This window comes from Mytilus californianus, unplaced genomic scaffold (genome assembly GCF_021869535.1).
Source record: "Mytilus californianus isolate M0D057914Y unplaced genomic scaffold, xbMytCali1.0.p SCAF_2, whole genome shotgun sequence".
Classification (NCBI taxonomy): domain Eukaryota; kingdom Metazoa; phylum Mollusca; class Bivalvia; order Mytilida; family Mytilidae; genus Mytilus; species Mytilus californianus.
In genome coordinates, this window is record NW_026262668.1 from 32,960,044 (window position 1) to 32,986,464 (window position 26,421).

General features: G+C 32.5%; 2 protein-coding genes across 3 annotated transcripts in view; one reads left to right on the top strand and one right to left on the bottom strand.

Annotated features, from left to right (window-relative positions):
• Positions 1-22,438, bottom strand: part of LOC127729717 (uncharacterized) — a 177,847-nt gene extending 155,409 nt beyond the window's left edge. The window contains exons 1-5 of the mRNA XM_052237577.1: positions 22,320-22,438; positions 21,518-21,622; positions 19,851-19,961; positions 17,231-17,405; positions 12,539-12,711 (exon numbers count right to left, since the gene is read on the bottom strand). Coding sequence (XP_052093537.1) covers positions 12,539-12,711; positions 17,231-17,405; positions 19,851-19,961; positions 21,518-21,622; positions 22,320-22,418 — 663 coding nt within the window. The 5' untranslated portion in view covers positions 22,419-22,438. The remainder of the gene's footprint in view (positions 1-12,538; positions 12,712-17,230; positions 17,406-19,850; positions 19,962-21,517; positions 21,623-22,319) is intronic.
• LOC127729725 (uncharacterized) lies at positions 3,545-9,452 on the top strand. 2 transcript variants are annotated; one of them, XM_052237599.1, is made up of 9 exons: positions 3,751-5,287; positions 5,649-5,760; positions 6,060-6,203; positions 6,483-6,563; positions 7,391-7,483; positions 7,772-8,142; positions 8,559-8,720; positions 8,942-9,048; positions 9,364-9,452. In XM_052237599.1, exons 1-7 carry the CDS (start codon positions 5,186-5,188, stop codon positions 8,712-8,714), a joined length of 1,059 nt encoding a protein of 352 aa, XP_052093559.1. In that variant the 5' UTR covers positions 3,751-5,185; the 3' UTR covers positions 8,715-8,720; positions 8,942-9,048; positions 9,364-9,452. The 2 variants fall into 2 exon arrangements, with proteins under 2 accessions (XP_052093558.1, XP_052093559.1); XM_052237598.1 differs by lacking the exons at positions 6,060-6,203; positions 6,483-6,563; positions 7,391-7,483; ... (2 more) ...; positions 8,942-9,048; positions 9,364-9,452 and having other exon boundaries at positions 3,545-5,287; positions 5,649-5,758.
• Positions 22,439-26,421: the final 3,983 nt, after the last annotated feature.

Below are 26,421 nucleotides of genomic sequence, written 5' to 3' on the forward strand. Positions count from 1 at the left end.
GTCAAATTGAAGGTCACATGCAATTGGATAAATATGAGGTTGAATTATTGATATGCAAGCCAATAATACATCATGTTTTGAGTTTATTTTGAAAAAATTGAACCAACTGACTGGTAATTCCAAAATTTTATTTTACTATTCTGCTTTTATTAATATATGAAACAAACAAAAATCTGATTTTAGTTTTTTGTCTTAATAGTAGCTAATGCTGCTTTCACGATTACTTTGATGAATTTTAGAAAGATTTGCATTGTTTCAAAGGAGAAGTTGTAATTTTAAAATTGATCTGTTAAAACCGAGAACTGCATCTGGTTACAATATTTATGTTTGATGGGAATGAAATGAGGAATTAATGATAGTACCATTTATTATTGATACCTTTTTGGGTTCAGAAAAGCCCTATAGTTTATAATGGGAACTCTTTTAGTGTTCAATGGGAACATATGTGACCTCATTGCCACTATATAAACCACCCTCGAGAAACCACCATGTCAGTTCAAATTGAGGAAGGTTAATGGATGGTCCAAAAAAAGTTGAAAAAAAGTTGAGTTGTAGTCTTAAAATGATAGAAATCAGATTTAAGATGTTGTAGATCAGTGAGGAAATTGGTAAAAATTTGACATACAACTGAAATCATGTGATGGCAATAGCTTTACTGGACCGTGTAGGCAAGACAGGATGACACTAATAGCTTACACAGACACGTCAGTGATGGCAATAGCTTTACTTGACCATGTAGGCAAGACAGGATCCCAGGAAACACATGACGTCCTTGCGACGTTATGTATTGGTCGCTGGAAGGTCACGACTGACGTTACCTTAGTACGACGTTGTTGCAACGTTGTGAGAATGTAATTTTACGTCACGTCAGATACAACGTAGAACCGACGTCAGGACAACGTTGTTATTGTTTTTAATAACGTTTATATTACGTTATTGCAATGTCATATTGCGACGCATCTGTCACGTTTTAGCAACGTCGTCTTAGTTTTGGTCGATAAAGTATTAAGTTGATTTTTACGCTGTTATAAAAGAGAAACTATGTTTTTGTCATCAATAATACATCGTAATAATAAAAAAATAAAAAATAAATAACTGCAATATGTACTGTACACCGATCAAATAAATCACGTAATTAAAACGTTGTTGCGACGTTATTATCGACATCCCTAAAATTTACAAAAGCAAAATTTCTTCTTTTACTATTTTTTCTTTTGTTGTACTAAATTTAATTTTAATTTTTCTTGTTCTTTTATTGGTAAAACTAATGAACGATATTTATTAGTTATAAATCTATGTATATATACGCGCATCTGTTTTGAATTTTGACCCAGATGATGGGTGCGACTGTGTCGCTATTGTGGTGAAATTTTAGCGCCATTCAGCAAGCCACGTCTATTTCGAACTGCACTTAGATTCAATGTAAGTACATTTATCTTTGTATTCTTTCACTGTTGTTTTTTTTTCTTCTTACAGGAAAAGAATGATATATACTAAACGATAAACATTTATCTACTCTCGTATATAAATGAACAATAAACAATTCAAAACTTGACCAATCTTAAATTTATCTAACCTATATATATATATATATATATATATCGCACCACTATTCTGGTTTTACACTTCTGTATTACATGCAACACGTGCATGATGTAATATCTAAAACCATTTTAGAAAATAGAAATTAAATTGTGTTGTACATATATATCGTGCTTTATATTATAATTTTATTAGTGTAACACTCAACATGTATTCATTAACTTTTGTAAATTTCGTCTGCAGAAACCTTACACACGTGTAACTAATTTGATTCTAATTGAGGTCAGGATAGCAAGCTATCAGAGTGTTATTTATTTGCCAGGTCATGTTCCCTTTATACACAGTCACAGTGATGGCATACCTTGAAAATAACTCCAGTGTATTTACAAGATAATGTCATGCATTGAACTCTTAAAGAACCGATAAAAAAATTAGTATGAATGCATACAAAAGATAAATGTTCCCTTAAGAGACATAAGGAAAGTGATAATAGCCAACCTGGCTTTTTTTTGACTAAAATCAACTTTATATTTTTGCAAGGGACAATATAATTTACAAAAAAATGATACCACTGCTCCTTTAATTATTATTATATATATATATATATAGAGAGGAAGTAAAGAAACAGATCTACTCTAACATCGTAAGGTTGATTTTCTAGGCACTTTATATATATATATATATATATATATATGGCAAATTTGTAAATGTAAAACGTACATTTATTGATCATAATTTTCAACTATATTTAAATTTTATATTTTGGCAGTGGCTAATTTGCCGGCGAAACAATAATTATGATCTGATTAAAATATCTCGATTAAAAGCGAGCTATAAATAGCATAATTAAAAAGCAATGGATTTTTTGACGGCGCCGGCAATACTGTGAATTTGTTATTTTACCGGTTCTTTGTGAAGTTTAAAAAGATATATCAGTCTTAATGAAGATTGGAATATGTTAACATTAATAAAAATAAAAATAAGGAGCTATGTATATAATTTGATAACTCATTATGCCATCTTACAAAATCAATCATATAGCTTCAAAATCATAAATATTTAATGGAATTTGCCTTTGAAATTAGGGAACCACCATTTAACTTTAAAAAAGGGGGGTCATGGATTTTTTCTTAAATTGTTTTTTTCTGATTTCCACATTGATAAAACAAAATATTCTGTTCAAGTACAGGACAAAAAATATTCTGAATCCAGATTCCTCCCATACCTTATAGTGTTAAAATTGAACAAAATGATTTGATTGATATCGTTGAAAAATTGAATAAAATTGTTCGCACTTTGCGCAAAAAAAATCTGACTCAAGCAAAAAAAATGACCCTCCTTGAAGTTAAATTGTTGCTTCCTAACAGTATTTTCTTTGAATTGCATTTATCTGTAACCAAATCGTTAACTTTAAACTGTAAAACAAAAATTTAAGGCAGTGGCTATTTTGCCAGCTGTTGGAAAACAGAAGCAAAATAGCCACTGCCTTCCATTTTTGTTTTACAGTTCTGTATAGTCTCTCTATAAATAGTGTATATGGTCCTATTAAGTACGTACACAAATTTCAGAATGGACGAACACCAAAGAAGAAGAAAACAAAGAAAATTAGACTATAACAGAAAGTGGATAAAGGCTAGTCGAGCTCTAAATCGGAAACCACCACGCGAAACTGCAATAAGTTCGTCCGACAGTGATAATGCCAGTCAAACAACAACTTCAAAGTATATCACTACCCCTGACATACCCATTATTGTCAACGAAAATAGGTCAGACAAAAATGAAGAATGTAGTACAATGTATTTCACCCCCCAGACACCTATAAGTCTAAATGAGAATACTTCAAACTGGGATATCATAGACGAAGACAATGCGATTGATTATGACTCTGAATCCGAACATGAATCTACATACATGGAAACTTTGAGCGACGATTTGGCTGCTTGGATTAACAAATTTCAGATAAAACATAATGCTGTTGACAATTTGTTAAAGATTTTGCAAAAACATGGTCATTCTGAAATTCCTTCAACCGCTAGAACAATTCTTAAAACAAAACGCAATATTGTTACTGAAATGAAATCTGGAATGGAATATCTATATTATTCATTGTCAGACCAATTGATTAATGTCATAGATAAATATCCACAAGAAGTTCGAGATAACATAACAAATTTAGAAATTTCATTAACTATTGATGGATTACCTCTTTTTAAAAGCTCATCAAAATCTGTGTGGCCAGTACTTTGTGCTGTTCACCTTGACCCTTTGCTAATTTTCACCGTTGCTTTGAGTTATGGTCAAACAAAACCTGCCAATCTTGATTTTTTACATGATACCATAACTGACTTGGACAATATAATCCAAAATGGACTAATGTACAGTGGCGTAAACATTAGAATAAAATTAAGATGTGTAGTTTGTGATGCTCCAGCAAAATGTATGGTAAAAGGAATAAAACTGTATTTGGGGTACTTTGGTTGTGATAGATGTGATCAAAGAGGGAACTGGTTCGGACGTATGACTTATCAGGACACTGATGATTTAAGTGTCCGTACAAATGATTCTTTCCGCAGACAAACTAATCCTGAGCATCATAATCGGGACTCCCCTTTTTGCACTTTAGACATTGATATGATTGCACAATTTCCCATTGATTACATGCATCAATGCTGCTTAGGGGTAATGAAGAGACTTATTTTGATTTGGATTAGAGGGAAAAAAGAAGTTAAAATGTCCGCATTGCATTCAGAACAAATCAGCAATCGATTACTAGGTCTGCAAAGATTCATACCGCGCGAATTTGTACGAAAGCCAAGGAGTTTGTGCGAAATAGACAGATGGAAAGCAACTGAGTATAGACAATTCTTACTATACACGGGGAAAATTGTTTTAAAAGGGATATTAAGGGAAGATTTATATTTACATTTTATGACATTTAGTGTTGCTATTTGCATTTTAGCCTCCAAAAGTCTACTACAACGACATCACCAGTATGCAAATGCGCTTTTGAAATATTTCGTTGAAATGGGACGTAATTTATATGGTCCAGAATTCATTGTGTATAATGTACACAGCATGCTTCATATCACATCAGATGCTGTAAAATTTGGAAGTTTAGATGCGTTTTCTGCTTTTCCATTTGAGAACTTCATGCAACGAATAAAACGAATGGTTCGGTCAGGGAAAAATCCAATTGTACAAATAGCGAAGCGTTTGGATGAAATTGAAAATGTAAAGCAAGCTGCCAAATCTGTCAAAGAAGCCAATATAGAGACAAAAAGACCGAATAACTTCTACGTTATTTCCGATTCGTCGTGTTGTGAAGTAGTAAGCACTACAAACATTGACGATGGAAATAACCGTAAAAAACTAATGTGTAGGTTTTATGAAAGATGTGAACCACTCAGTGATCAGCCCTGTAATCTTGGCATAATTGGTGCCTATAAAGGAAATGATAGACACTCACGGATGAAGATAGTATCTCCAGGAATTCTGAAACAGAAGGCTATAATGATAGAAAAGGACAATGGGATAAAAATATTTCTCGGTTTGCTACATTATTAAATTTCCATATTAAATTATACCATAGATAAAAGAACACAGAAATTAATTTTGTTATGTTAATTAGACGATTTTTCTTCAGATGGTGATGGAGTATGCTGTCGTAGAGTTTTTGGATCCCGAGGACATAACCATGATAACAGTAGACATTGTCCATAAAACCTGGTTAAAAAGTACACAAGATGTAAGTTTCAAATAAATATAATCTTATATTTTTATTTTCGAATTAGACACAGTAAGAAGACCAAAATGTCAGAATCCGTGGATGAAGAAAAAACTGTGACAAATGTCAAAAGAAGCACAATCAGAAAAAAAAATGAAATAAAAAATAAAAAGTAAATACAAAAACGAGCACCACAAAGCCATATAAAATTTAAATTTGAGTAATTTTTTTACTGATTAGTTTTGATTGCTGTTAAAACCAGATCGATTTATTTCATTTCTTCTATACTATATGCAAACTACAATACCATGTAAATATTTCAAAGGTTTAAGTAGTAGCAAATGAATATTTAAATTCTTTAATGTTTCGTATTTTATTTTAGGCTATGTTTACCTACTGGCCCAAATTAGGAGCCTCAAAAAAAGCAAAGTTTGGGACAATCCCAGATCCGCAGACGTGGGCACTGTACAAAATCGAGATACTATCGACAACAGGTACAAATAAACGGAGCCTATGGTGTTAATATTTTGAAACCCTTTCAATTATTTGTTTTCTACCTTGTAAGAAGAGTTTTTGGTCAATGTATCTAAATTAAGTTCATTCGAATTAGTTTTTTTTCCTTTAAAATCATTAAACCGTTATTTATGATTTGTTGCTTCAGTGAATGAGATTATCGATTAAGTACCAAATGATGGTTAAACTATTTATCTTAATAGAAAAGCTTGCGACGTTATTAATTTAGGAAATCACATAATTCATTTTTTTTATTCAATTTTTTTAATTTATTAAATAGAGGATTATGAAACAGCGGCAAGAAGATGCAAACTAGCAGAGGATACCTCACATATAGAGACAGAGGAAGAGAAGGAGGAAGAGAAGGAAAAGACACCAAAAAGGAAAATCAGTCAACCTTCTCGATATGATGACTGTGACTATGGTATATTTTTTTCTTTATCTGAATAAGAGTCTAAAAATATGGACACATTCAATTACATAAACAGTACATCTGAACAAACATATACAATGGAGCTTCTCTAGTTATTCATTACTTCTTGTAGTCTACTAAGAGTTTTGTGTAAATATTCATGCGCACAATATTATTTTTGTATTCTTGATCACTTACAATATCCGTGGTTCTTCACACAAGAAAATATAGTAATCAACATAATAGACCATTTTACTAAATTGTTAGTATAATTTTTCCTTACATTTCCAGAAGAAGAAGAGCAGGGTTGTTCAACAATTAAGAAGAAAGTGAAGAGTTTAAAATCTAGAAGTGACATGCATCGAGTAACAAGTAAGCGTTGTTACCTTCAATTAAGCATGACTTTAAATAATTCAGATGGTAGATTTTGTTAAAAATGGCATATATGGTCAAAATGCCTGTTTGAATAAAATACATGATATAAACTGATAGGAAGTAAGCATTGCACATATGTTTGAATATAGTATTTACCAATTATGGACTTTTGACGAGATCCATAAATTATATATGGACCTGTTCAGATAACATTGACCGAGAACGAAGTCCGAGTGCCAATATAATCTAACAAGTCCATATAATTTATATATAACATACGTAAATAATGTATTAGAAAAATAGAATTCAATGATGTTCTGTGTATTTTCAAATTTTATTTTGCAAGATCTTTAATGCTCTATTGATATATTTTATTCAATATTGATAAATATATACGAAAGTGGTCAGCTGTTCCGTCTTTATATAATCCTTCATGGAGACAGTATAACCATGTATTGTCAGATAATTCATTTATGAGAGCTTAAGAATATGGAAGAATTGCGAGCCTTGGCGAGCTTCGAAAAGAAATCAATACCTTTTATATTATCTTACAGTATTTGTATGTTGTTTCTATAATGCACGTGAAAACTCACTATTGTGTGTGCTAAAAAGGAATGCATATCAATGTACTGATCTGATTTCTGTCACTCGGCTAATCATGATGTCGCTAAGAGAAATGAATTTTATGTTTCCTATTCGTAAACAGAAAAAAAATACGCAGGAAATGGAGCTGATTGCTGTATAATTGACATATATTTGACAGCAAATCAGTTGTAGTTTCATGCTTGAAAGTATTTTTATTTTTGCATTTTATTTCTTTGTAGGTAATACTACGGATGAAAGTTCACTGCCTTCCTTGCCCTGTCCACCAATTACTACCTCGACGCCAAGAGGCAGAAAAGATCCCATCTGTTACGGTAAGCGGTGTTGTTAAACATATGTAGATATAAGAAGATGTGGTATGAGTGCCAATGATACAACTCTCCATCCAAGTCAAAATTTATAAAAGTAAACCATTATAGGTCACAGTACGGTCTTCAACAAGGAGCCTTGGCTCACACCGAATATATATATGTGCATGAATAGACATTTCAGTCAACATTTTTTTATCTTATTTATTCTAATTTAAGTCATTGAAGCTGTTCGTACTAATTGAAAAATGCAAACCCAGTGATGATGTATATACCTTTTTGATATAATTCCAGATGGAAGATCTCTTTCTCCAGAACCCATTGAGTGTAGTGCATCCACATCTTTATTAGACAGTCGACCTCATTCGTGTTGTGATGAGTTAGTTATAACAGAACCCCCTATTCCTCCTATTGTGCGGATGTCCAGACAAGAGAGAAAAGACAATGACAATATAATGGAAAAGCTAGACGTAATGCATAAAGACCAACAAGAAATATTGAGTCTGCTTAGAAAGCTCAATGTTTCAAATACGAGTAGCGGAGGTGCGGAAAATCAGGCAGAGAAGCAATCTGCAGTTGTTGACTTAAAACAGATTGATTCCGAACTTGAGATGGAGGCCTTCTGTTCTAAATTACAGGACGACCAATCCTTCAGGAGGAAAATGGTAATTAAATTTTACATAATCATTAGAATTTGTCAGTTTTTTTTTCTAGGAACTAATATGTTCATGCATCTGTTTATGCTCTTTGACAGATACGGCGTTATCGCGTATGCATTTTCCTAGTTAGATAGCAACGATATAGAAATCCAGTTTTCTAAAAAATATAATTCGTTTATCTAATCACTTCTTATTTTATTTCAATCCTGATTTAAAAATGAGTAATTTGACAAAGATTTCGTTGGTGTAGGACATATAATGGAAGGCCTGACTACCTTAGTTCAAACATTTTATAGGATGAGTTCAAGTGAAACGAAAGTGTGAAGGTCGGGCACACACAAGAAGGTCAATAATTTTCCCCGATTCAAAAAGTAGATTGGAATAGTGCATATCACGGTTTAATTTCTTGTTCTATTCAACAGGTGAAACAGCTGAGTGCCTTAGGTGGTTTCTCTAGTGGCGACACCATAAGGAGAATGCTAAGAACACTTGGCACCAATGGATTGTGGTCCAAATACAGTCTGAAGGGCAAAAAGGGGAAAATAGCGGTTCAACCATTACCAGTGTGTGTGGAGTAATGATTAGTAAGTAAACATGCAAATTTTATCACTGAATAATTTGACTTTGTGTGTATATATAGTATTTATGATAAATTACAATTAATGTAAGAATACTGCTGTTTATTTTATTAAAAGTATTTACTTATACTACCAATAAATATATTTTTTTATTATAATTGATAAGGTTTATTTTTAAATTATGTTAAATATCATTATGCAAATTTTATCAATGTCAATTTTTGTAGAGGCTTACATGAAGAACTACCCCTCAGCAAGGGCATCAGATATCGAGGAATTGATTGGGGAAACCCTCAAACATGCACCCTCAAAACCAGGCGGAACACGCTATAAGGTATGAATGCCCCCCGTATAATGCAACCTATCTTAGATTATTTCACAAAATTATTATTGTTTGTATTCTATGTTGAAAATTACAGTTGGTTATTTTAGAATTCAGTACGAAATTGTTATAGATATGTATTTGTAACTAGCATTGTGAAGATCAAGATACTCTTTTGGGACAATATAGGGTAACATTAAATTTAACTGAATATATAATTATGTGGTTTATGTGTTTGTCAAAGAGATTTGGAAAGCCACGTGTTAGACCTAGAATAATTACAATTTCAGTTTTTGTACAAATAAGTTTTTTTTATTGTCATTGCAGGAACCAATTGCTAAGAGGGTAAATGAAGCAGCTCCGGAAATACCAGGGACCCAGGAGAACGTTTAGTTCTTTAAAATAAACAAAGTTAAAGATCAATTCTTCTCTTTTTGATATACAGGCATCGTTTACTTTTCATTTTTTGTTTTTTTATAAAACTTTCATTGATGGGTATTTAGCTAGTCAGATATTGTAATCAGAACGTGAACATGCTAAATGAGAAATGGATACTAATCAAAAAGAAGATGTGGTATGATTGCCAATGAGACTCTCCACAAGAAACCAAATGACACAGAAATTAACAACTTTATAGGTCACCGTACGGCCTTCAACAATGAGCAAATCCCATATCGCATATGCCGGCAGCAATTAAAGACGGATTAAGAGGGACAGGGGGAACATCCCCCTTATAGAGTAACATATATGATAAATGCACATTATTTTTACAAGCACTAACTATCAAGAACTGCATACGAAAAGGCAGCGACTCAGTTATGGGTGGCCCAAAAACACAATGAAATTCCTTTCTGTAATATCCAAATTACTGAAACAGTAATTTGATTGAAGCTATGTAACAACGAAAAAATTTGAAAAAATAACAGATGATGATAATGCCGAATATACAAATTCCTTCTGAGAATGACACCAACATGTATCATCTAGAGGTCACCTCATGGTCACAAACACAGTTGATACTATGTATGTATATATATGAAAATTTTTGGGCCAATTATATAGCATAATATAAAAGTGCAAGTATATTACGTCGACATAACGTGATATAAACGTTGTTGTAATGTCAGGAATAACGTTGTAGAAATGTAATTTTACGTCACCACAACGTTGATGTATAACATTGTGACAACGTTGACATAACGTGATATTAACGTTGCTGTAATGTCAGGAATAACGTTGTAGAAACGTAATTTTACGTCACCACAACGTTAATGTATGACGTTGTGACAACGTCAAGAAAACCATACACTTTTACGTAAATACAACGTAATAACCTGACGTCAATGCGACGAAAACATGACATTGTCACGACGTAATTATGACGTAATATTGTTAGCTGGGATGACACTTATAGCTTACATAGACACATCAGTGATTGCAATAGCTTTACTGGACCGTGTAAGCGACAGGATGACACTTATAGCTTACATAGACACATCAGTGATTGCAATAGCTTTACTGGACCGTGTAGGCAAAACAGGATGACACTAATAGCTTACATAGACACATCAGTGATGGCAATAGCTTTACTGACTGTGTAGGCAGACAGGATGACACAAATAGCTTACATAGACACATCAGTGATGGCAATAGCTTTACTGGACCGTGTAGGCATGACAGGACGACACTTATAGCTTACATAGACACATCAGTGATTGCAATAGCTTTACTGGACCGTGTAGGCAAGACAGAATGACACTAATAGCTTACACAGACACGTCAGTGATGGCAATAGCTTTACTTGACCTTGTAGGCAAGACAGGATAACACTTATAGCTTACATAGACACATCAGTGATTGCAATAGCTTTACTGGACCGTGTAGGCAAAACGGGGTGACACTAATAGCTTTCAGTAGACACATCAGTGATGGCAATAGCTTTACTGGACCTTGTAGGCAAGACAGGATGACACTAATAGCTTACATAGACACATCAGTGATGGCAATAGCTTTACTGACCGTGTAGGCAAGACAGGATGACACTAATAGCTTACATAGACACATCAGTGATGGCAATAGCTTTACTGACCGTGTAGGCAGACAGGATGACACAAATAGCAGAGTTCACGAAAATGGTCGGTCCTGTCGGTCCTGTCGGTCAAAATGAGGCTCGGACCAGTATTTTGAAGGCTAGTGCCGGTCCCAATGACCGATGTAAAAACGGCCGTTGTAGTGCATATTTCGGCACTTTTTTACATCGGTTATTAGATGTACCGCAACTGTTTCCAATAAGTGTTTACATCGGTTATCAGATGTATCCGCTGCCAATTTCCGGTACTTGTTTACGGATTTATTATAAACAAACCAAAGCGGCGATCTACACGTGGCCTACTTAATTTGTCTATAGAGCCATCCCTGGCAAACAATCGGCGATTGAACCCTACAATGGAGCAAACAAATACTGTAACAGCCGAGAAAGTGATTTAGATGATGAAATGGATAGTGAAGATGACTTTAAATAAGAACAATCAGAAGACCTGAACTGGTCTTTCATTGTTAATTTGCCTGTGGGTGCGAAGAATAAAATTAATATTAATAAAGTTATTTTTCGATAAAATATGTTATTAATTTTTTTTCAGGATAAAATTGAGAGATTTTGTAGGACTGGCTAAAATTTTGTAGGACTGACAAATAATCATGCTTTGTCGGTCCCATGACCGACGGGTCAAAATAAGTTTTCGCGAACTCTGAAATAGCTTACATAGACACATCAGTGATGGCAATAGCTTTACTGGACCGTGTAGGCATGACAGGACGACACTTATAGCTTACATAAACACATCAAAGATGGCAATAGCTTTACTGGACTGTGTAGGCAAGACAGGATGACACTAATAGCTTACATAGACACATCAGTGATGACAATAGCTTTACTGGACCGTGTAGGCAAGACAGGATGACACTTATAGCTTACATAGACACATCAGTGATGGCAATAGCTTTACTGGACCGTGTAGGCAAGACAGGATGACACTTATAGCTTACATAGACACATCAGTGATGGCAATAGCTTTACTGGGATGTATAGGCAAGACAGGACGACATTTATAGCTTACATAGACACATCAGTGATGGCAATAGCTTTACTGGACTGTGTAGGCAGACAGGAATGACACAAATAGCTTACATAGACACATCAGTAATGGCAATAGCTTTACTGGACCGTGTAGGCAAGACAGGGTGATGCTAATAGCTTACATAGACATATCAAAGTAATTGCTTTACTGTGGATTCATTAATATTTGTTGGATACCAATGTTCTTGGATTTCATTTGTATAGGTGAAACACAAATTTAAACATTCAACAAAGAACAAATTTTCTATAGACTTGTATGCAGACAAAAAATCAAATACTCACATAAATATAGTTTTTCCTTCATCCACAAAAAAATGATATCCACAAAAATAAAACGAATCCACAGTATTTAAAAAAAATATTTACTTGTGTTAAAGACAATTCTGTCAAAGTAAAATTCCAATTCCCATCTGTTTTAAAATCAGTCAAATGATGAAATGTTTGTCTTTTCAATGTTTTCTTCTCCATAATTAAATAAGCCAGACTATTTTCTATACTGTCATGTGGAACAATTACGGCATGACTGTCTTTCATATCCACTAAAAATAAAACATTATATTTTTTAAGTTATTGTTATCAATCAAATAGTCTATCTTTTTTTAATATAATTCCTCAGTCCACATAGGAACCATCCTGGCAGCCAGAATTTTGAGATTTAAGTTTAGTATATTGTGACTAAAACCCACACAACAGCAATATCTATACATGATTTTTTCAGTAACATTCAATTAAACAAAAACACGTGTTCAATGTTAATGATATCAAAAGTCATAAAATAAATTATTATACAATTCATTTGTAAGTCAATACCAACTAATAATGTGGGTGAACTCACAAAAAGATACCCCTGTACTATTAGTTAATTTGGATTAGCTCCCCTTAAACATGTCAGACCATGATTATATTCCATAATGCACATCATCGTTATTATCGATCTAGCCATTAGAAGGAACTGTGCTTATGTGCCAAGGCATATGGACAGACAGACAGACAGTGTGATTCCAACATAGTCTCCTAAACTTTGCAGGGGGAATAAAAATGATGAAAGTTTCTAATTTTTTGCACAGGATATCAATTTTGCATTATAAAAGACTTGAGTCTTAAGTTTTGAGTTGAAATAAGTAATTGTAAGTATCTTAATGCTGTGTGTGCAACTTACTCTGAAAAAGTAGTATTTTATCATGTGTTCTCAAAATATATATGAAATAACAATTTTTCTCTTCATTGTTTTTGTGGAAACAAATGCCAGTAAAAACATGGTAAACATCCGTACATAAGCAATATAATGTAGTTTCTAATTTTGGCGTTTCCTGCATATTTTTAAAATTATATGCACTGTTTCTATGATTTATAATTAAATGTCACTGCATATAAAATGCTTATTTTTCATCCAAAACCACTATCATTGGTAAGAGGGGCACAAAATCGTGGTGGCAACGACATCAGATAAAGTTTTCTTAAAACCGGATGACACAAACAATGCTTAAGTATCTTGTCTAAAGTAAAGGACCCTTTGGGTCAGATAAGCTTAAAACAGTAGACATTGACATTTCAGATGCAATAACTCCAAAACAGGTTGTCCGACTTTCTGAAATTTGTTTAAGACATAGATCTTGTCATGCTGATGATTTTTCTGAATTTGTTTGTTTTGAAAGATTGATTGATTGATTGATTAATTTGTGTTTAACACCACTTTCAGCACCATTGTGCTATTAAGTGGCAGTCAGTTTTTAATGGTGGAGAAAGTCTGATTGCCCAGAGAGAACCATTGACCTTACATAGAAAAACTGACAGCCTTAGTCAATTTAGATTGGAGTCAAGAGCACCTGCCTTGTGCTGAATTTGAACTCACAACCCCAGTGTTGACAGGCTAGTGATATAGTAGTTTGACTTTTTAGACCACTCGGCAACCGAGGCCCCCGTTTTGATAGAATGTGCCATGTTGATCATTTTTGCAATTTACACTTTTAACCTAGCTCATATCGATTTCAAAACTGCCAAAAAACTATTGTAAAGGAACCATGTGTCTCGCCTCTGATTGCTGCTGTCAGTGTAGAAGTGAAATGTTGACATAAAATGTGAAGCCATATATTACAGTTATATACAGAATAAAAAAAAAATTTATCAAAATTTTTCTTTAGATGCTATTTTTTAATCTTGAAGATTAGTTTCTGTCCAAATTTCATAACAATTCATGAAGGTTTACAAATTTATCATGTCAAACACATGAAATTTAAGACAGTTTGTAAATGTTAACAGCAAAAACGCAGTTCATCTATCAGATAAATACTGAAAAGAGAAAAAGTATCTTAAAAAATTTGCCTCAGATATTCTCTTTTTTAATCGTAAAAAAAGTTTCATAAAATTATTTGAGGTTTAACACAGTAATTGATGGGCAACAAACTTTAACCCCAGACTGAATCTACTTGTTAACTGCGAAAAATAAGTCCTTTCATTAAAATGAGCAAAAAATTTTATTTTATAATATTTTGCTCTGTCCTTTTATCATAAAAAAGCTTCTGCACAAAATTCATAAAATTCCACAAAAAGTTTGTATTGATGACTGAAAGACTTTAACCTTAGACTCTAACTAAATATAACTGTAAAAAACAATAAGCCCATTTATTAGTAAGGCCAATTAAAATTAATTGATAGATTTTCATCCCCGCCCGCCCCTCTGAAATCTTCCTGCCCCGATTTTTTTTATTTTGAAAAATTTACGATTTCCGGATTTTGTTCATTTCCGTTACCGGTAACCGTCGCTAATTTCGTTTCATTCAAAACTTCCTGCTTCAAATTTCGGTTTTCGTATTTCTTAGAGTAATCTTACTAAATGATTAAGTCCATATATTCTGCTGCTCTATGATGACAACATCATCTACCGAGAATAGAGATTGATTACGAGAAGGGCATGAAATATTCGGGTTACGAGTAATACGCTGTATCCAAGAACGCAAATCGTGGTATGTCACAAATGTTTGGATTTTTTAATTTATACAATGACTTTGTGTCAGGAAATTTGGACTGTGAATGATACCCAAAGTGTAAGAATTGTGGAACACATTGGTACAAAAATCATGACTGGAATAAAGAAAGCATGAACTTGTTAGATTGATGACCGTATATTGAGTTCAAAAAGTCGACAAACCACATCTTTTTTATAAACATACGCATTTTATTAATTTATAGCAAGCCCTTAGATTTAGATTTACCCATGGCTGTCGTTTTTTGTTGACAAACAGCAAACATCCCCTGTCCCAATACCCTCGATAGAGTCATTAAACAACTTGATGTTTTACATTGTAATTATAATTATATTTGCATCTTGCATAAGGACCAACCCTATTATTTCAACACTGTTTGAGTTTTCATTTTATTCTGTATTTATAAGGGTGGGTCTTTTCACCACCGAACACCCAAAAAAACCATCAACCACTGAGAAAATCAGTGATTTTATACAATAAATCGGTAAAATCAATTAAATTACGTCTAATTTAACATTTTTTTAGACGACTATATGCATCATTTTTCTGTTAAAGTCGATTATCAATATAATCCTTATAAAGAAAAATGTCTCCGGATTCATCACTATTTTTCTGGATTACATTGTTTGTGTATAAGAATCATTTGACATCAATTACTGATGAAGGATATTAGTTACCCGAAATAATTAACATTTGCTCATGTCTCTTTTCTTGTTATTGATACAACTTTTTTATAAAAGAAGAAAAAAAATGAAGAAAAAATTATTTGAGGTGTCCAGTGGTGGTTTGCAGAGTTGTAGTGTTATAGACTCTCCTTTTCTGTTCGATGTAGATATTTGTTCTCTTAACCTTATCATTTGTTGAATTAATAACTTAAATATTACATTTAGGTCACATTTATAACAATAAGAGTTCAAAAAAATAAATTTTTGGGGTGTTCGGTGGTGTTCGGCGGTGTGCGGTGGTGTTCGGTGGTGAAAAGACCTACCGGTATTTATAATACTTGTGTTGCATACCAATGCATTTGCTTCATTTTATTGGGACTACAAACCATTGCTTAGAAAGCAAAATAAATTTGGTGTAGGTAGTCCAATTGAAGATAGCATTTCTCCACGTCAATTTTGCTGTTTACTATAAAATAGGTTTCTAAAGCGGCAATTACATGTAGAACAGTGGTTGCCAATCAGAGATATTTATTTAAGAATTTGAAAAATTATATACTATACCTTATGCATGTATTTACATGATATAAGCTTATTATTACACTTGCATATATGAAGAACACGTCACAAGAGGGTTTCATATGAAATAAAATTTTAAAAATAAAATCCTCCCACCGCCCCATTTTTTTCAAAAATCTGGATGAAAATCTACTAATTAATTTTAGTTGGCCTAAAATAAGGAAAAATGAAAATATATATTTTCAAAAATTTGCTGTTGATACTGTCTTTTGGACATAAACAAGCTTATGTCTAAATTTCATAAAATTCCATTAAGGTTTGATACAGTTATTGATGTTTAAAAAAAAACATTCACCACAGACTGAACCTAAATGTTAACGACGCAGAAGCCACAGCTGCAGCTGCCAACGGAATATAGGACTGTTATCTTGCTTCTACCACATAAAATAATCATTTAGGGGGCAATAATTCCAAAATGGGTAAAATTTAGTTTTTTAAGTCATAAGGAAAGATAGAGCTTGTTGTGCTGACCTTTTTTCTAAATTCACCCTAGTTTTTTTAAAATAAAAGCCCAAAAAACTGCAGTTTAATCCCTATGTTTCATGTTGGCCATGTTGGTTGATCAACCTGGATGAAAATCACAAACAAAATACATTGTAGTAGACAAACTTTGGTTTCAATCCATTGAGTGGGTTCAAAGAAGTTTTATAAGGAAAGTTTAAAGATGAAATCGCAAACTGATCGCAATAGCTCACGTGGCCTTTTGGTTCAGGTGAGCTAAAAAATGGGTCAATTTGTATCAGAAAGAAGAGCAAAGTGATAAACAGAAATCGTCAAACATGTAAGCTTAAACTGTTTATTCGTTTTTATTTTCCCCTTTCCTGTTTACATACCTATGGAATCTGTACTCAGTACAGGACAACCAGTAATTTTGACCCTGTTCCTCTCAATATCTGTGATATATCGTAAAGATGTGCCCCTCATGTCAATCTCACAGACAGGTCCCATTGTCCTAGCAATTAAATATAACTCATTATCTGTCAAATCTGTACATCCATCTAAAGTAATCTGCAGGGAAAAATACCAAATTCTGAATACAATCGATTTAAAATTATTTTATTACTTACAAAAATCCACCTGATTAGCACACAAGACTACATAATAAGGCATGCTCAATTCAAGAAAATGTAATCTATGAATCAGTACTCAAAAGTGTTCACAGTATGTTTTATATCTAAATGGATATATAAATCAATTGATTTGAAATTACTGCCTTCTTCTAGGATAAAATGTTTAATAATTACTGTACCATCTAAAAAGCCATATCAAGTCGATCCCAATATTTATAGCTTAAATTTCAAATAAGGATTTATCGACCAGTACCATAATAAATCATAGCTGAAACAATGACTAGATAGGAAATTATTCTCTTTGTTGAAAATTTACAAGTCAGCATTCTTTTCATGACCTCACAAACAGCACAAATTTAAATTTTCATCAAAATTCAAAGAAAATAGGTGAATTTCTATTGTTTTATAGGACCCAAAACATATAGTGTCAACAAAAAAGGTCTTTTGACATTATGTTGTTTAAATCAAATAAAATATCTGAATTGAATATTTAGTGTGTAATGAACCCTGTCTACTTTCACCAAAATGTCTATTTTTGGCCTGTTTGAGATGTAAATGTCAACGAAACGCTTTATATAAGAAAAGCTTGACAAAAAATAATTCTATTTCACTTTCTTTAAATTTAAATGTCTATTCATCAACTTGAAACACTTTTTATCTTGAAACAATGGACTTCATATTCAGAGCCAAATAGTACCCTTACCAAACATACTCATTTGTTAGTTATATCCTAAAAAGTATATTTACAGTTAAAAATTTATCTTATTTCAATACATCCAGTTTTGATTTTTTTAAATACAAGATGGAAGCAGTGACTTCTTTTTCATGTCTCCATTTATCCAACTGAATGATTAAGGAATGGTGTTGCCTTGTTGAAATATCATTTGGGGAAAGTGAAGAGATATATACTTTTACTTCTTTCAAACAAGCAGTTATAATCTCTATGAGCTCTCACAATATAAAATGTAGAGATAACATCTTAATAAATGGAGAATGTGTCCATGGGACACAGATGATGCCACTGCTTGCATATAACTTTATAAAGAGACTTAACTCAAGAACGATAAAAGTGATGTCACCCAAATTCAAATTTGATCTATTTTTTGTGTTAATTATCATTATGTATAAGTTTCATAACATTTGGTTGAGGCAAACTAAAGTTAAAGAAAAGAAACGAATTTCAGGACGTACTTACAGAAGGTCAAGGGTAACACTTAATGCCCCCTCCGCTGTGGCAGGGGTTTAAAAAAAAAACAAGAAGTTGACATTGTTGTCATGCCCATACACATAATTAAAGTATCCTAAAACAAGCCTTAATTAAATAGCCCTGAACCGGACATCAAACATAGGTTTGTCATTTTAACATAATTTAGAAAAAAATAGAGGTTTTTGAGAACTTTTTTTACCTGAAATTTCACCTTAATCAGCTACACTATTAGTTATAGAAGGGATATGATAATTAAATATTCTAAAGACAAACCTTACTTTAATGCCCCCTCATTACAATCAAGGTTAATCAGATGTAAAATATTTTGTACCAGACACCTATTTGTCTTTTTAAAGATATCTGAAATTTCACTGGTATGAATCTTATTAGTTTAAGCAAAAAGGATTTATTCCTTCTAGTATATGCATTAAATATGATTAAATGATAAATGTAAAAAGGCAGTAAAATAGGATTTTAGTGAAAAATCGACAGAATCATATTGTTTGAACGAGTACAGCATGTCTGTAGGTGTCAGATTTAATAACACATCAGAATTTTTCCAAAAAGCTACTTATAACATTTATCTTTCCCTCATCTCAAGTATTTTTCTAGAGAAATAATGTGGAAAGAACTAATTGAACTCAACTGTGCTTGACAAATGTTCACAAATTTTACGCATCAACTTCTGGTTGTAGTTTTACCATTGTCGAGTAAACATCAGGTATTAGGAAAACATGCTTTTCAAAAACAAATGTAAAGTTTATGACAGAATGTTTTTCCATCAATGAAAGAGTCTGAGGAGTGTAGACAGATTTTAGTACGCTGGTGATGAACACTTAGAATGATGCACTGTAAATGTAACAGTTAATGTCAGAACATCAAATTGTAACAAGAGCTTGAAGTTCAATATTGTTTTATGTCGGTCATTGTTATGATGCCCAAATTATTACCTTGATTTCCTTTTGTTTCTTAGTCTAAATGGATTAAAAACAAGATAAGAAAAAATGTCCAGCTTGCTCAAATAGTTTTTGGAAACCCTGGTTCAGATCAGTGAAATTCTAGGCATATTTTTACAATAGTATTTGAACTAGTCCAGTTTGGTTTGACCATGTTTGTTACCTACATTTTAAGGGTGTTATTATTGCATATTTAAAAGTCTAAAACTAGTACTAGTACCTTTTTCAGATTTTTTGCACCTTGAATAACATCAGACAGCCATTTGATACCAGCATTTGTAATTAAAAAACATCCATCAAGTTTGACCTCTGACAAGTTTTCGTAGTCTTTCTGAAATAAGCAAGTAAATTTGTGTATTCAAACATGGATACAGATAAATAAATACATACATGTCTGAATTAGTATTACCAAGAGAAAGCTTTGGGAGGGTGTGCCGCCTTGCCGTGTTTTTTTTTAACACACTTCCTTTTTTTGTATTTAAATATTTGGCGCCATGCTCCTTTCAGGCGTATTTCAGTGTTCTGTTGTTAATTATGATAGGTTCTGTGATTTATCTTTTAATAGGACCATTTTGATTTATATCCCTTGGTCAAAATCTAAATTTTAATGACCTACATTTTATCGAATTTCATATTCATGTTTGACCAATTTTATGCAACCAAGTGCAAATACTGTTGATAATTGAATCGAATTAAGACAACAGCAACATTTTACCTAAGACAACAATTAAACGTGGATTTGGCCGATTGTTTGATAAAATTCACAATGCATTAGATGCTACATAATCAATCAAATGATTGTTTATATTTTTATTTAATATGACCAGTTGAACTTTTCGGTTAATCGATGGATGGGATTGGATGGGAATTTAAAATGAAAGCATATAATGCAGGAACTCCAAACTAAGGTAGTTGTCCTAATGGTTCAATATTTCTGTAACAAACAGGGCCACTCACAGTACAAAAGATATTTAAATATGCTTACCAACCAAAAGACATTATCATCAGTTTTCAAAATGTTTTCTCTTTACTTTTTTTTTCTCTTTAGAAAACTCATTAATTTTTGTCTCATTTTATATCTAGAATGAGTTTATTTGAAAAATAGGGCAGGGGCAATTACACAAAAACTTTTGTATATCAATGATTCATAATAATGAAGGTGTCATACTTCTCTGGATGCATCAGTTCATCAAGTTAAAGAACTGCAGGTCATTTAATATAAAATGTGCATGATATGGCATAGTCAAGTTTCTATAACGTACAAGTTTAATTACAGGAGTTAATACCTCCAGAGGTTGAAAATACCACCAGCCCAATGCTCTAGGGTAGTATTTTTTACTGCAAGGCTATAAACTTTTGTGATATGAAAAGCCTGATGTATAAACATGTAATAAAACTGTTCAAGTCAACAGGTAACACAATATTGTAAATGTGTACTTTTTTTTTCAGCACTCTGGTATTGCTGATGAATTCATGTGTATTTAATTTTGAAGAATTTGGTACTGCAAATGAATTCGTGTGTATTCAATTTTGCAAAATTTCCAAAAATATCAAAAACCTAATAAACAGACTTAAATATCTACCGTATTACTCATAATAAGTTAGAATTCACATGACAAGAAAGTATATATATTTTTTTTAAGCAGTGGCTGAACCATGAAAATGAGGTCAAGGACAATTGACATATGACAGACGGAAAATTCTTTACATAAGGCATCTGTATGTAAAGTATGAAGCATCCAGGTCTTCTACCCTCTGAAATATAAAGCTTAAGCAAATAGTTTATGTCGCCACTGGATTGTAATCCCTATGTGTTGCATTCTGGGACTTTCATCCCAAGCAAGACAAAAACTGAAAAGCCGGACTGTTAACTGCACTACCACAAACCTTTTTGTATGACTGAATGAGTTTCAATACCGCATCATTGCAATATCCATTCCTTGAAAAACTTATCTTGATGACCTTTGTTTCATCCTGATTCTTTAGAATATCCTGAAATAAAAAAATGTCATGAAGAGTGAATAAAAAATGTTTTTAGACTTAAATACAAAATTTATCCTTTGGAAGTGAACTAATTGATTTTTTAGTTGTTTATATATATTAGTTGAAATTGGTCTTTGAACTAGCTTTTAGTTATTTATGCAAATACTCATAGATTGATACTTTCTTATGTCTTTTGGTTATTTGTTTAATTTGCTTACTACCAATCTGATGGATCAAGCCCCTTTCAACTAATTTTTACAGCTTGTTCATATGTTGTGTTGACTTGTTATATCACTGTCTCAGTTTAGGAAAATGGTTGACACTCAAAAACATGTTTAACCCTGCCACATGCTTTTTGGAGCCTGTAATCCAGTTGTTGCAGTTGGTTGATGTCTGCTATATTTTTTTCTTCTACTATTGTTGTAGTATAAATGAGGCTTTTGATTTTCTCATTTGAATTGTCACATATTTTGTCATATGCTGGGATCTTTATAGCTTACAATATGCTATTTTTCACATTAGCTAAATGTATTCATAAGCAATTTTGTTCAAATTCTGTCAGTCAAATTTCCAATTTGAATCTGTCAAAAGCTCACAGCAAAAATTTTACATTTCATTTCTTCTATTGTATAAATCTGTAAACAGCTTTAGGAACTACCTATATTAATACATATTTTCAAATTCTAAGTTAAATACTTAGCTATACCCCAAACTCTTTCAGGGGAATCTGCCCTCTAAGAAGTGATTCCTCAGGGTCAAAAGTCAAAACATCTGAACTTGTTATCCTTTCCTTGAAATCAGTCATCCTTTGGCTTCATACCAAATCTGTGAAAAAGTATTTCAAAAGAATGTAGGACAGAAAGTCACAGGACAGAAAGTCACAGGACAAAAAGCTATTAAGTCACAGACAAAAAGTCACGGACAAAAAGCTATTAAGTCACAGACAAAAAGTCACAGGACAAAAAGTCAAAATTCAGTTTTGAGATTATTTTTCTTTAAACAAGAATTTTTGTTTTTTCTTGAACTATTATATATGAAGCAACTTTGTAATTAAAATTTATTCAATACATATCAATAATGATCAAATAATTGTTATGAAAACAAAATGTCAAAGTGGCTTGGTATTTAAATAGCTTCATTGTGCCAAGAAATATATCCATTGCATGATTAAAATTTAATAAATTTTCATTAATCAAGGCTTATGAACAATTTCCTAAACTTAACAAGAGTGCACACACTGAAATGTCTCACCTTCTTTACTAATCATTGATATTATGTTGATAGTCCTAAATATAAAGCTTTATTACAACTGTCACATAAACTTAACATTAACCAAGAAAACTAAAACATTGACCAATGAACCATGAAAATGAGGTCACGGTCAGATGAACCATGCCAGCTAGACATGTACAGTTAACAATTCTTTCATATAACAAATATAGTTGACCTATTGCTTATAGTTTAAGACCAAAACACAAAAACTTAACACTAAGCAATGAACCGTGAAAATGAGGTCAAGGTCATATAAAACCTGCGCGACTGACATAAAGATCATAAAATATTTCCATACACCAAATATAGTTGACCTATTGCATATAGTATTAGAAAAAAAAGACCAAAACTCAAAAACTTAACAATAACCACTGAACCATGAAAACAAGGTCAAGGTCAGATGACACCTGCCAGCTAGACATGTACACCTTACAATCATTCCATACACCAAATAGAGTAGACCTATTGCATACAGTATAAGAAAAACAGACCAAAACACAAAAACTTAACTATAACCACTGAACCATGAAAATGAGGTCAAGGTCAGATGACACCTGCCAGCTAGACATGAACACCTTACAATCATTCCATACACCAAATATAGTAGACCTATTGCATACAGTATAAGAAAAACAGACCAAAACACAAAAACTTAACTATAACCACTGAACCATGAAAACAAGGTCAAGGTCAGATGACACCTGCCAGCTAGACATGTACACCTTACAATCATTCCATACACCAAATATAGTAGACCTACTGCATACAGTATAAGAAAAACAGACCAAAACACAAAAACTTAACTATAACCACTGAACCATGAAAATGAGGTCAAGGTCAGATGACACCTGCCAGTTGGACATGTACACCTTACAGTCCTTCCATACACCGAATATACTAGACCTATTGCTTATAGTATCTGAGATATGGACTTGACCACCAAAACTTAACCTTGTTCACTGATCCATGAAATGAGGTCGAGGTCAAGTGAAAACTGTCTGACGGGCATGAGGACCTTGCAAGGTACGCACATACCAAATATAGTTATCCTACTACTTATAATAAGAGAGAATTTAACATTACAAAAAATGTTAACTTTTTTTTCAAGTAGTCACTGAACCATGAAAATGAGGTCAAGGACATTGGACATGTGACTGACGGAAACTTTATAACATGAGGCATCCATATACAAAGTATGAAGCATCCAGGTCTTCCACCTTCTAAAATATAAAGCTTTTAAGAAGTGAGCTAACGCCGCCGCCGCCGCCGCCGCCACCGCCGGATCACTATCCCTATGTCGAGCTTTCTGCGACAAAAGTCGCAGGCTCGACAAAAATGAATATATGTAATAAAAAGAAAATATTTCAAGATCTCTCTCTTATATATTCAAACAATTGTCAACAAATTATTTGTGACTTTTTGTCCTATCAAATTTGTGACTTTATGTCCTGTGACTTTCTGTCCGTTTACCTTTCAAAAGAAATGATCAAAACATTTAACATTTAACATCCACCTCTCTATTCAAATCTGCACTACATGTCCTATGTACAATGTATATGTGGCCAAGCGGTCTTATTATGTGTTTAGCACTTTTGTTCATTGTTGGAGGCCATACTCATTTATTTGGGTCATAAACCATGGGCTGGTGGTCACTCTAATTAGGTTACCTTCGCTAGTAAATATATTGTAGCATGTTCAGGCCATTAAAAAGAATATGTTTGTTTGCCCTAACCCTACCTACCAAGAAAATAGCTGCCTACTCAAAATCTTTTATTGTCCTGATGTGAAAAAGTTATTTTTTAATCAGATAGGCATGAAGACTATAAAACATCTGACACTTCAATTTTCTCATTGCCGAAAAAAAAAAAAAAATGCCTACCTACCTACCCACTGTCTCTACCTTTGGGTAGGGTTTGGGCAAACCAAAATATTTTTAAGTGTGGCCTCAATTTGCATCTTTTTCATAATGCATAACAGTCTATCTATTATATGCTAAACTACAAATGTTTACTTTTGGTGCCACCTTCTTGATAACACAAATGAAAATTAATTATCAGGCCTACTTTATAAACTATTATACAATTATATAATTATAACAATTATGGTATTGGAAATAAATGGATGTTATCTACTAAGGAAAAATGTATGGCATTGCCAAAATATTTTTTTCTAAAATGGATAAAATTAATTAAGTATTGAACAAAAGTTAAAAGACCAATTCCGTCAGCAGTTTAAATTGGTTAAATCAATCCTTAGGGAAGGTCTATGCTATAGAATTTACTAGACTGAATTCAAATTCGAAAAGTATTTATGGATTTTGTACATCTTTTAATTTATCCTTTTGGTAAATTTAGATGTGGCAAACTATACAGAGATCGAAAAAAGTCTTGTCACCTCTGAGGTACGGACGATGAATTTCACTACGTTATATCATGCATTTTTTTAACATAGAAAGAGAAAAATATTTACATTATTAAATTTAATCATATATCAGTTCTGCCAACTTTTAATAATGCAAATGCGTGAGATTTGGCCAAAATCGTTAAGATCAAAGAGAAAAAACAATATATCAAAGGAAATTGCCACCAAATAAGCATGAAAATGCACGAGTCTCACGCTAAATGCGTGAGACTTGGCAGCCCTGATATACTCTAATCAGAAAATGTTGAACTAGAAAAGAATTGTGTAGATTTACAAGATATATCAGTGAAAGTCTGTCCTCCTGGTTGATGATGGGAGTTTTTAACGACCTTGACTGGCTATACAGCCCTCGCACGGTCGGTCCTCCTGGTTAGAGGGACTTTAATACTTTTATATTGTTATGTTCACACATGCAAAACAAAATGTGTACTATATGAACTGTTATTTTCTCTGAAGCTATATGCACTAGTTTAAATTATGAGAATAAAATCATTCCTAGTTTTTATGGCCACTAATGGCACTATAATATATCATTGTTGTGTCAATAGTTGTACATGTAAGTTTAATTAATCCATTGAATTGATATTAGATTATTGAGAAAAAATATTTAATTTAATTATTATTTTTCTATACGAATGAAAATGGAAGTACCAAACAAATATACCTGAATATATAGAAAACACTAATAAACTATATTTCTAAGTTGGAACAGACTATACAATTATATGTTCATTAAACCTTTTGTCTTTTTTGTTTTTTTTACTAATAGATAATTGGTATAATTAAAAGTGGGCAAACCAGGAGTAAACCATATTCAGGTATATTTGTTTGGTACTTCCATTTTCATTCGTATAGAAAAATAATAATTAAATTAAATATTTTTTCTCAATAATCTAATATCAATTCAATGGATTAATTAAACTTACATGTACAACTATTGACACAACAATGACATTCAGTAATAAAAGTGTCTTTATAATTCATTAGTTTCTGAATTATTTTCATGATATAAATACACCAATATATATAATATATATGAATCAAGTTCATAAATGCATTGCATATTAAGGAAATAAATAAAGCACATGTCAAAATAAGTAATATGGGGCACTATA

Bases quoted from the DNA above. Each gene is read 5' to 3' on its own strand.
- LOC127729725 (XM_052237598.1), top strand. From the start codon at position 3,616: ATGAAATCTGGAATGGAATATCTATATTATTCATTGTCAGACCAATTG.